The 12366-nt window shown below is 40.9% G+C and overlaps 1 protein-coding gene and 1 long non-coding RNA gene across 2 annotated transcripts; both read left to right on the top strand.

Annotated features, from left to right (window-relative positions):
• Nucleotides 1-4964: 4964 nt before the first annotated feature.
• LOC134369172 (uncharacterized) lies at nucleotides 4965-6803 on the top strand. The gene is made up of 3 exons (XR_010022594.1): nucleotides 4965-5003; nucleotides 5221-5442; nucleotides 6736-6803. It is a non-coding gene; the product is annotated as an uncharacterized LOC134369172 (long non-coding RNA).
• Nucleotides 6804-6997: 194 nt separating this feature from the next.
• Nucleotides 6998-10059, top strand: FIGNL1 (fidgetin like 1). The gene is made up of 3 exons (XM_063087187.1): nucleotides 6998-7153; nucleotides 7282-7308; nucleotides 7778-10059. Exon 3 carries the CDS (start codon nucleotides 7788-7790, stop codon nucleotides 9816-9818), a length of 2031 nt encoding a protein of 676 aa, XP_062943257.1. The 5' UTR covers nucleotides 6998-7153; nucleotides 7282-7308; nucleotides 7778-7787; the 3' UTR covers nucleotides 9819-10059.
• Nucleotides 10060-12366: the final 2307 nt, after the last annotated feature.

The raw sequence follows: 12366 nt of genomic DNA, 5'->3' as shown, positions 1-12366 counted from the left end.
AGAAGAGGAAGAAAACAGCAGAGTGAGTTGAATCATAGGAGACCTCGTGAGTCCAAAAGTGTCCAAAGTATTCAATCAAATCCATACCCTGCCATTTCTAAGAGATGGAGACACCTCCAGGTGTTGTGAGAGGGAACCAGGTCATGTGAGCAGAGTTGAAAATGGGAAGAAGTCTATTGGGAAAGATTTAGAGAATATTCCACAGCTGTCTTCACATTTCACCCTGACTTTAATTTGAACAGTCATCTCTGAAGCTCCAAAGAGCAAGTGACAGGTAGGAAGACAGATTTTTTTCCTACATGAAGAAGAATGTAAAAGTTAGCCCATCACAAAATGGACTGTGTTTTCTGACAGAGCAGCAAATTCTCCACGATTGCAGATGCTTAAGAGGGGATAGGGGAAACTGAGGCTGGGGAAGTAGCAAAGGACATTGTTCCATGGGACACAAATTAGACTTAAAATTAGACTTTTAAGTTCTCGTCTGTATCTGAGATTCCAGCATTCTATGAAAATAAGAGAGTTTGGCTGAATTATTAAATAGTAGGGTTAAGGAGTCTAAAAAGTAGAAAAACCACCTACAAGGTGAGTTATTTTTCAGTCTCAAGCTCCAATCAGGACAACCCGTGGGGGACAAAGGGATGGCCCTGGCCATTGCACACCTGACCCATGGGCAGTGCTAACTGGGGGCCAGGCTCTGGGCTAACTCTTCTTTGGATGTCAGCTAGGTTTATCTTCATCAGCCTTGAGCTGAGTAGTGGAGCTGGGATTTGAACTTGAGTAGTGGAGCTGGGATTTGAACCCTGGAAAGCTGACTCCACAGGCCCTGCTCTGAATCGCCCCACCTTGCTGCCCCAATGCCGCGAGATTGTGGTGTATTTGCTTCTTGGGGCTGCTGGAACAAAGTACTGCAATCCCAGTGTCTCAAAACAACAAAAATTTATTCTCTCACAATTCTGGAAGCGGGAAGCCTGAAACCAAGGTGTCAGCAGGGCCGTGTTATCTCCCAAGTCCAGCTTCTGGTAACCCCAGTTTTTCCCTGGCTTGTGGCAGCATTGCTGCAATCTCTGCCTGCATCTTCACATGGCCTCCTCCCTTGATGTCTCTCCTCCTCCTCCTCTTTAGAAGGACATCGACAATATTGGACGAGGGCCCACCCTAATCCAGGATGACCTCGTCTTAACTCGATTACATCTGTAAAGATCCTATTTCCAGATAAGGTGACATTCACAGATACCAGAAGCTAGAACTTCAACATATCTGCTTGGGGGACACAATTCAATCCATAATATATGCTGTCAAACTGCAAGCACCTAGAAGTGCTGATTCAGGTTGGTAGCGTGGTCCTTGAGGAAAACCACCAAAGCAGATAGTTCCTTCCCACTCTGCCCTGCCCCATTTTAGGTGATACAGAAAAATTATGGAAGGCCGTTGTTTTGAACTGACTACTGCACTAGGCCCCAACAGACCAGACCAAACCAAAATGGAGTCACTCATGCTAAGTACCCTGTAATCACACTGAGACTTTAAGAAAGCAGGTGGATCCCCAAACAGACCAGTTTTTCCTGGAAACAGGAGGTTCGCAGCAACCAATCAGAAAGAGCTCAGTCTACCTGAGTCAGTGCAATAAAGAAGCCCCTCTGCTTCCAGAAGAAAAGTGGCCTGATGTAACCTGATGTTAATCAATCAGTTTTTTTTTTCTATTGTTCTGTTTCCTAGTTCCCGCCTTACAAAACCCAGTTTTTGCCACTGCCCAGTGGGTGCTCTCGTTGTGTTTTATAGAATGGAGGCTGCTCCAACCCCGGGGGGGGGGGGGGGGGGGGGGGGGGGCGAGGGCGGAAATGAAAGCCAATTAGATCTTTAACTAAATTTGTTGTAATTTTGTCTTTTGACAAGGGGAGGACGCCATCCCCCCACTCACCAGCTTCATTTCTGATGTCAGAGGTAGCCTCTTCCTATCCTCTATGATCATTCACTGCAGCACCGAAAATCTCCTGGAGCTGTGTGTTTCATTCTCTCCAGGCCCACGTCTTACTTCTCTATGGGAGGGCTGGGGTACTGCCCCCTCAATCCTCATTCTGCCTTGCCTTCTTCCCTGCCACTGAGTTAGGGAGCTGAAAGTTTTGGAAATCTATGGGAATCTAGCCACTCTCAGGGAATCCCGCTGAGAAGGACTGAATGCAGATTTGGTTGTTCTACCTCTCACTCTTGTCCTGTCTTGCTGTTCTGTCTCTTAAATCCCCTCTGCCTTTCACACCCATCTGCAAACTCATCTCTTTAAACTTACAGGAAGTAACTCTCCTGGCAGACAGGGATGCACATTACTTGGGGCCATATTATCCCTCTGCTCAAAAACAAATGAGCTCATTCAAGTGTATGCTGGCATTTATTTGAGACCATGTTTATAAAAGTCATGAATATGGAAATGAGCAGCCATCATCCAGAATCCCTCACACCAGGAGAGCTGGCACTGTCTGCTGTAGGTGAAAACCTCTTTCCTTACAGACTCAAGTTCTACCCAGGAGAAGAAAGAACAGTATATTCCGTAGTCTATGGTCTTGGAAGGAAAGTTTAATGTTTGCATAGCTCAAGCACTAGACTCTTCCATATTATACTAAAGTATTAAGATACTATAGTAATTTATCCCATTTGTAAAAGATGGAAAAATCTCAATATGGCCTAAGAATTTGAATGCCAATAGTAGTATTAATATTAATAATAAAAATAACATAGTATGACAGCTTCTGTTGAATGTCTGCCATGTGCCAACTACTGCTTTGATAATTTAAGTATTATATCTCATACTGATTACAATCCTTCTAATACCTTCCTGAGTGAGAGTTTATTCCTGTTTTTCAGAGGAGCAGGAAATTGGGGTGCAGAAAGGACAGGGAAGTGTATTACACTTTTGCCGTCTATGCAGGACAATGAAACCTGCTGGACTGGGAAATGCTTTTGTATCAAAGGCACAAAGAGAAATCGCTAGTGTTCCTTGATGGAAAAAAGTTAACATTGGCAACCATAAATGTAACTCAGTATTTGAGTGATACTTTTAGGAGGATAAGAGAGTTGTTAATGTGAATTCTTCAGAATGATATCATTAAAATTTTGGTGATGAAAATAACCAAAAATTGCTGATTATCTGTCTTAGTTCAGGCTGCTATAATAGAGTACCATAGACTGAGTGGCTTATAAACAACAGACATTTATTTCTCACAATTCTGGAGGCTAGAAGTCCAAGATCAGGGTGCCTCCAAGGTTGGGTTCTGATAAAGGCCCTCTTCCAGATTGCTGTCTTCGCCTTGTATCCTTGTGTTACGGAAAGACAGAAAGCTCTATGGAGTCTCTTTTATAAGGACTCTAATCCTATTCATGTGGGCTCCACTCTCATGGCCTAATCACCTCCAAAGGTTCCACTTTCTAATACAATCACATTTGGGGTTAAGATTTCAACATATGAATTTTGGGGGGTACACAAAAATTCAGTCCATAACCTTATCCCCATAATACTTGTATGGTGATTTCTAAAGACACCTCTAGAAAAAAGCTAGAAAACATAGAACCGAGTTGGCCTTGACACAATAGTTTTTATTTTCTTTTATTTTCATTATACATGATTTCCTTTGGGTTTATAATAATTATAAAATTAGCTTATAAACTATGAGCAGTTAGAATAAAAGACTCTTCTGTTACTATCTAAGCCAAGAAATTAATTAGAAGCTGTTGTTTTTATTGCAGCTCTTGTAAATTTTGTCTGTTTTTAAAAATATATTGTCCAATTCCTTTTGTTTATTTTGTGCCCATTTAAAAAGAAAAACTTTTAAAAGAAAGCTCTTCAAAGTTTTTTGCCGTGCATTTCCTTAGATCTTGTATTTAAATGTTACATGCTGCTATTTACGATCGACAGTCATTTTTCCCTCCCCTGCACCAGAAAAGGATAACCAGGTGACCTAGTTAGTCAAAAAGTTGCAAGAAGAGCACATTTAAAACAGGTGAGTGCAGCTGTTTAGCTCGGATGATGGGGCCATCTTGTACCAATGAAGTGACAAGCCTGGGGAGAACACCCCACAGGGGGAGACGGCAGGATGGGGAGATGGAAGGACAGGCCTTCGTGACGTCCTTGAGTCCCGTCATCAGGCCGGGATTTCCACCAACCTCCAGCAGACTTCTTGTTACGTGACGCGGTAACATTTACTGAATGGGCCTGTTAGTGGCTGTGTCTGAAAACCCAGTTCACTAAACTAATCGAAGGTAATAAGGGAGTGCTTTTCAAAGTCTCCCAGGGAAGTGTCCTAAACAGGTATGTAGGTGTTGCTATTGGAATTCCCTTCTTCTGTCCTAAAGATGCGTGTCAGTTCTGCACGCCGCTCTGTTCGGGTCTTTCAGCCCGAGAAGGACGTCTGCTGGGCACCTGCTGACGCGCTGGTGGCGAGTGCACTGCCGGGTCGTGCACACGGTGGGGACACAGCCTCCGCACTGGGGGACCGGGCTGGGGGTTCTGAGGTGACAACGTCCTGAATTACTCCTAGCCCTACTGGTTAACGCCCCCCCGCCCTCAGCCCCTGCCTGTAGCACACGCGGCGAGCGCTTTGCTCATCCAGGTGAGTCCAGGCACGTCACGACCTCCGGGAATCCTCCGAATTTTCCCTCGACTCTCATCGCCTCCTCCTGTTTATCTCCGAGGGCTTTGAAAATGAAACCTTAGCACAATGAAAGGGAGACCATGTATCACTTTATGTAAACTCATCGATCTAGACAACTGTCTCCTTTAGCGGAGTATCTGCAATAACCCTTCTTCCAAAATGTCAAGGGCCAGAGGTGGGGGCGGAGCCGTGGCGCCCTGGAGTAGGCGCGTCCCCGCCGCGCGCGCGCCTCCCGGCCGGCACGCACGCACGCATGCACGCACGCACGTACGCACGGCGCGGGCCCGAGCTCTTCTGCAGTGCGCAGGCGCACGTCGGCCCGCGCGATTTTCGGAGGCGGTTGGCGTTAGCGACCGGTAGCAGGTCGGCGGTGGTGACGGGAGGCGGGTCGCTGGCACCACTGACCCCAGTGGGGCCCCCGGGGCAGGGGACGGGGCTGGTGTCCGGGGGCCCCGCGTCGTGGGCGACCTCTGGGGAGGGCGGAGGCTGTGGAGGAAGAGTCACGCGGGCGCCGCCTCAGGGTTTCCGTGCAGGGGTGGTGTCCTCAGCGCCCCTTCATTTTCTGTCACTTTTGCTTTAGGCGGGAGGGTGGCCTTACGAGGTTTCGAGGAAGGTGACTGAGTGGTGGACCCCAGAGCGAGGCTCATCCCAGCTTAAGGACGAGGGGCACCGAGGACCCGGGCCAGGCCTGCGGGCCGCCAGCCTCAGCGAGGACTGTCGTTGGGCCTGGCCGCGTCCCGCGCGGCTGCGCTGTGTCCTGGGCTGTTCTCTTGTCAGCACTACCGCTAGTCAGAGCTGAGTGGTAAGAAAGAAGGGCAACGCTTTCTCTGAGGGGTAAAAACAAGCAATGCTGTTAATTCTTTGTTGAGGTGTAATAATAAGCAGTATTTTATCGAACACTTTCTAAGTGCTGAGAGCTGTTTTGAGGGCTTTGCAGAATTAAAAGACCCTGCCAGCTAAGTAATGTTACTGTGCTCCTTTTATAGGTGAAAACAGAGAAAGAGAGATTGAGATTTGCCCAGGGTCACTGCAGGCGGCAGATCATATAGCAGCCTGGCTCCAATAGAGTTCTATAAAGGGCCTGTATGGTGTCTGGTGCATGGTAGGAGCTTTGTCAGTATTTTAACAGCTATTGTTCCAATGGATACCAAATTCTAGGTACTGAGAGAATGTAAGTGTAACAGAAAACAGCTCCTATTGCAGAAGCCAGCCAGCTGTCCTGTTAGGAAGACAAATACCGCATTCTTAAAATAGGACATTATCAAAATACAGAAAAATGAAATGCGATTCGTATGTCAGTGCTAACTAACCATAATTTTTAGATGCTAGGAAAGGCCTTGAAGGTTCAATTGACTTGGAAATGGTAGATAGGACAACAGCTGTGTCATTGATCAGTGTTGGCCAAACAGTTTTTGGTTGTTGATATCCATATTTGTCAGAGAAATGATTGAGTTGAAATGAAGAAGTAAGACTCAGGAGGTGAATTTTGGAGAAAAAGGTGAAGGTGGAAGGGAGAAAGGAGGGTATTCTGGGAACAGTAATTAGAACTCTGAGCTTTAGAGGAATCCCAGGATTGTAGATGATATAGTGGGTGAGTATGGAGAAGAAGTGGATGATTATAGTAATTGTGATAGTTTGTGATAAATGTTTTCCAAGTCACTTCTCTTTCAATTTCTCATTTTCAGTATTACATAGAAGATTAAAATATGAGTTAAGAGTTAAAGTGGTATCATGGAAAGTAGAATGAACCGGTTTTTAGGGGTGGGCAGTTCTAGGTTTGACTCTACTTTTATTTAGGATTATAGCTTTAAACATATTACAGTCTCGCTGGATCTTAAGTTTCCTTATTGTTTTTAACAAAGATTTATGAACACCTACCTACAATATGATAGATTCTTTGCAAAGCATTATGGGAGATACAAGGCTGTATTAAATGTGGTTCTTGCACTAAAAGAACCTATTTATTATTAAAGCTATACTTACAGGTAATTTGGAAAGTAAAACTTAAAATACATGAGTTGTTAGTTTTTATTTTATTGCAATACTCTTAGGAAACTAAAAAGTTTTCTCATAATTTTTTCTTGTGGATTTGCAGGTCAATTCTACATATCCAGCAACATGATGCATTCTTCTTCATTTCTGTTGAAATATAACTTCATGTGAAGAGGCTTATAAAATTAACTTAAGAGAAGCAATGTAAATTAAAAGCACTTTACTAGTAGACTATTTAGTTTGTTTTCATTTCATTTATTGTAGAAGTTTCCCTTTTTAATACTTCATGTGTACTTGGGAAATTGTGAGAGATTCTAGGGCATCCTATTTTAGATGCCTATCATGAATGTCATTAAAGACCTTGAATATATCTTAGTTCATATTTGTGATCCGTGCAGCTCAATCTGTGACCTTTGGTAGTAACAATCAAGAAGCATTGTGTACATGATGAAGTGCACAATACCTGGAATAAAACTGCTTGTGTTGGATTTCTGGCACCATCTGTAACTGTGTAATCTCAAGTAAGCGCCTTAACTCTCTCAGCCTCAGTTTCTATATTTGTGTGATTGGGATAATAATAGTAGTTTTCAGACTACTTTCATATTCATTACTTGACTTGATTCTCACAATGGTTTCTCTCTCTTTACAGATAAAAAAAACTGAAGACTCAGTGAAAGTAAGAGGCTTGCTTAACATCATTCATCTAATTTCTCTTAGAGACCAGACTGTAATTCCTGGTCTGTTTTGTTTTGTGTATCTGTATTTCCATTGTTCTTCCATATTGCCTCTCTTTTGTTGATTAATTTTAAACCCTTTCTATCAAAACCTTATGAATGTTTTCCCTATTTACAGGGTAAATTTATTATATAACTAAAACAGTTTTACTTAACAAAAAATCATTATTAAGTCAAGTTTTTTAATATTTAAGACTTTATATCAATATATATTTATATCTTGAATACTTGAAATCTATAGTTAACTTGTTATTTCTCTTATAAATAACCTGTCCTTATACATTTATTTTATAAATAAAAAGTCTAGCGTACCTTCCTTCAGATTAGCAGAGATTTTAAAACTATGTTTAAAGTATTATCTTTGTTTTCTTTTTGATACTGATTCATTTTCATTTTTGTCATTTGTTATAGAACTTCTAAAATGCAGACTTCCAGCTCTAGGCCTGTGCACCTGAGTGAGTGGCAGAAGAATTACTTTGCAATTACATCTGGCATATGTACATCAGGACAGAAGGCAGATGCATACCGTGCACAGATATTACGCATTCAGTATGCATGGGCAAACTCTGAGATCTCCCAGGTCTGTGCTACCAAACTGTTCAAAAAATATGCAGAGAAATATTCTGCTATTATTGATTCTGACAATGTTGAAACTGGCTTGAATAACTATGCAGAAAACATTTTAACTTTGGCAAGATGTCAACAAACTGACAGTGACAAGTGGCAGTCGGGATTGTCGATAAATAATGTTTTCAAAATGAGTAATGTACAGAAGATGATGCAAGCTGGCAAAAAATTCAAAGACTCTCTATTGGATCCTGCTGATGCATCAGTAGTAATCCATAAAGAGGCCACTGTGTGTGATCTTCCTAAATTCAGTGTTTGTTGTGGTTATGGAAAGAGTGACATATTACCTGATTCAACTCATGATACAGATAGGACCCAAGACATCCCAGAGAGCAATCTTTTGAAATGCTTTCAGAGTGCCCAACCATCTGTGGTGACTGATACCAGTAGGACTTGTCCTACATTTTCAGTGCCTTTAGGTGATTCAGCCACTGCAAAATTCCATGCCACACCATTGTTTGGAAATGTGAAAAAGGAAAATCACAGCTCTCCGAAAGCCAACATAGGACTAAATATTTTCTCATCTAATCAGTCTTGTTTTCCTTCTGGCTGTGAAAATCTACGAGAAAGGAAGCCTTTTTGTGGTTCTGGCACCACTGATGCACTTTCCAATCCAATACTCAGTAAGGCTTTTAGTAAAACAGAAGATAATGGTCAAAAGGAGGAAAGCAGCTTGCCTACTTTTAAAACTGCAAAAGAACAATTATGGGTAGATCAGCAAAAAAAGTACCACCAACCCCAGCGTGCATCAGGGTCTTCATATGGTGGTGTAAAAAAGTCTCTGGGAGCTAGTAGATCCCGAGGCATATTTGGAAAGTTTGTTCCTCCTGTACCTAAGCAAGATGGGGGAGAGCAAAATGGAGGAATGCAGTATAAGCCTTATGGGGCCGGACCTACAGAACCAGCACATCCAGTTGATGAGCGTCTGAAGAACTTGGAGCCAAAGATGATTGAACTTATAATGAATGAGATTATGGATCATGGACCTCCCGTAAATTGGGAAGATATTGCAGGAGTAGAATTTGCTAAAGCCACAATAAAGGAAATAGTTGTGTGGCCCATGATGAGGCCAGACATCTTTACTGGTTTACGGGGACCCCCCAAAGGAATCCTGCTCTTTGGTCCTCCTGGGACCGGTAAGACTCTTATTGGCAAGTGCATTGCTAGTCAGTCTGGGGCAACATTCTTTAGCATCTCTGCTTCATCCTTGACTTCTAAATGGGTAGGTGAGGGGGAGAAAATGGTCCGTGCATTGTTTGCTGTTGCAAGGTGTCAGCAACCGGCTGTGATATTTATTGATGAAATTGACTCCCTGTTGTCTCAACGGGCTGATGGTGAGCACGAATCTTCTAGAAGGATAAAGACTGAATTTTTAGTCCAGTTAGATGGAGCAACCACATCTTCTGAAGATCGTATTCTAGTGGTGGGAGCAACAAATCGGCCTCAAGAGATTGATGAGGCTGCTCGGAGAAGACTGGTGAAAAGGCTGTATATTCCCCTCCCTGAAGCTTCAGCCAGGAAACAGATAGTAATTCATCTCATGTCAAAGGAGCAGTGTTGCCTCAGTGAAGAAGAGATTGAACGGGTTGTACAGCAGTCTGATGGGTTCTCTGGAGCTGACGTGACACAGCTTTGCAGAGAGGCTTCTCTTGGTCCTATTCGCAGTTTACAGACTGCTGACATTGCTACCATAACACCAGATCAGGTTCGACCAATAGCTTATAATGATTTTGAAAATGCATTTAGAACTGTGCGACCTAGTGTGTCTCCAAAAGATCTAGAGCTTTATGAAAACTGGAACAAAACTTTTGGTTGTGGAAAGTAAATGGGACACTTGAAATTAAAATATGGCATCTTTATAGTATAGTCTTTCTCATTTTGTAGCATAGGAAGCTGGGGATGTGTTAATTGTTTTTGAGAGTATATTTTGAATTTTTTTTTACCTCAAATAACAGCAATAGCTCAGATTTTACAAGTGATTGGCATAGCCTTTGTTAGTATTTGCCTTCCAGTTATTACCTGATGTGTAAGCCTATTTAAAGAAAATGGATTTTTTTTGTTTTGCTTCTGAGAGATTTTTCTTTTGAACATGAATAAAATAAATAGCTCAGATTGAAACCTTTTTTTAAATGTGAAGATTAAATTTATATACGAGGATGTATATTCATCTTTTATTGAAGAAAGTTCCTTCTGAGGGCCACATAATTCTTAATGTTAGGTAGGATAATGGTTTACCTTTGAAACAGCTTTGCTTACTGCTATTTAAATAGGCTTAAGATCTCACCAAAAGCTAGAATGAAAGTGCCAGTTTTTACTTTCTTCTTTTTGTTTGTGACTTCTTTTATGGTTTTCTTCCCTTACCAGGATTAACCCGTAAAAACATGTTCAGAAATAGCAAGGTATCAGAGACACATCCACAGAACTGAAAGGTGAAGCATGTATTTTTTCAGAAAGTATATGATGTTTAACATTAATATTTTATTTTGTACTTCACAGCCTGTAGTATTGCTCTCTTTCAAAAATAAATGTTTTCAGGTTTTTATAATAGACTGTTTCATAAATAATACATGCTCATTGTAGAAACATTAGAGATAAAAAGAGTAAAGAATCAGTTATTCTATCACTTTGGGGGACACACTGTTAATATTTCAGTACACATTCTTCCAGGTGTTTTATACAGGAGTGAGATTGTATTATGCATTCTCTTTTGTAGCCTACACTTTTTCTTAAGTATATCATCATTTTCTATGTTAACAAATGTCTACAACATCTTCCCTTATACAAGTGCCTTGGGTTCCATTGTATGGATGATCTATAATTTATTTAGTCTTCTGTTAGAAGGTATTTAGGGCAGAACATTGCATTTATCTTTTGTTTATCATAAACAAAAATGTGTTGAATGCCATTTAGTGATTATATTAAAAAATATATAAATTTCTTGAGTAAAATTCTTGGGTTAAAGTGTATGCACATTTTTAAAGCTTTTGGCATGTGTTCTAAATTATTTTCTAGAAAAGTAGCGCCTGTGTAGAACTTCCATCTGCACTGAATCAAAGGGACTGTACCATGGCAGCATTGAGCAGTGAGTTTGGTTCCGTTAGCATTCTTTTTGCATTATTCATTTAAAAAATTGAATACCAGACAGCATTCCAGGTGCTTGAAGGTGGAGCAAGCACAACACAGACAAATGTCTTTGGTCTCATGGAGGTTACATTCAGGTTCTAATGTTTTCTCTCGTGAACAGTGCAACTTGAAATGGAATTTGAGACACTTCTAATAGGTGAATTTAAACAGTTTGTGTGTGCATATATAGAGAGAAAGTTTAAATTTTTATTCTTGGTCTGCCTTCTATTTTTATGCTATTTTTAAAGCTTTATTGTTGCAACTTTTAGTTTTTCCCTTTGAAATATGTGATTGTCTTTTATTAGAATTTGGATGTTAAATTTCTTGTTGTTTTCGGTTATATCTTTTAACATCTTAAAATGTTTTGCAGTATTCATTATTGTCTTTGTCTTTTTCCATTCCTTTAAAAACAACACTATAATCTTGGATTCTCAGGTACTGATGTCAAGGAATTCTTTGTAGTTTTTCTTTCCTGGTATTTAGTAATTCTCTTTATAGCCCACTCCCATCCTCTTGGGTCTTCAATTACCGTAGTTACTTACAGTTATCAGCAATTGCCTACTAGGTGTTAATGTTTTATTTAAGTCTGCAACTTGGTCTCAGTGTTTATTATCAGTTTTCTTCAACTGTAACTTTTGCCAGTACTGACTTTCAGCTTCATTGATCACCAGCCACAGGCCACTTCTCTCTGTGGAGCTTAGTTTAGATTATGTCCAAAAGAGAAAATCCAGTTGGTTTAGCTCATCTTGGAGTAGGCAGAGCCTATGGCTCTGGTTAGCACATGAAATGGCTCCTCCTGAATTAAGATGTACTCTATTAAGGAAGAATCTAAACCTGAAAGGAATAATCAAATAGGATATGTTAAAGCTGGAAAGAAAATTTGAGCTAGGAGTCACTCGACAGTTGTTTCTACATTATGCCACACAGAAGCATTCTTTCAGCCTTTTGTGATTTTGAGTATGTTGCTGAAGCAGTTGGGTAAGAAATTTTCTGAAACTTTGCATTATGATTTCTCTCTGTCTCATACAATTATCTTGATTGGATATGATAATCTTGGATTAAATTCTTTCCTCCCGAGTGTTGCTGCTGCACCATCTTTAGGTATTGTTTCAGAGAAATGAACACTGACCTAATTTTTAATGTCTTTGAAAGTTACGTTCCCTTTGTAGAAATAACACATTTTCCCAGCACATGTCACTTAACTGTGGTATTAAAGCTTAAAATTTTGGGCAGGAATGTGGTAATTTATC

This window comes from Cynocephalus volans, chromosome 2 (genome assembly GCF_027409185.1).
Source record: "Cynocephalus volans isolate mCynVol1 chromosome 2, mCynVol1.pri, whole genome shotgun sequence".
Classification (NCBI taxonomy): Eukaryota; Metazoa; Chordata; class Mammalia; order Dermoptera; family Cynocephalidae; genus Cynocephalus; species Cynocephalus volans.
The sequence above is the reverse complement of the archived record's forward strand: the minus strand, read 5'-3'. Positions and strand labels throughout refer to the sequence as shown.

What these genes read in the sequence shown, in the direction of transcription:
- FIGNL1 (XM_063087187.1), top strand. Translation starts at nt 7,788, where the DNA reads ATGCAGACTTCCAGCTCTAGGCCTGTGCACCTGAGTGAGTGGCAGAAG.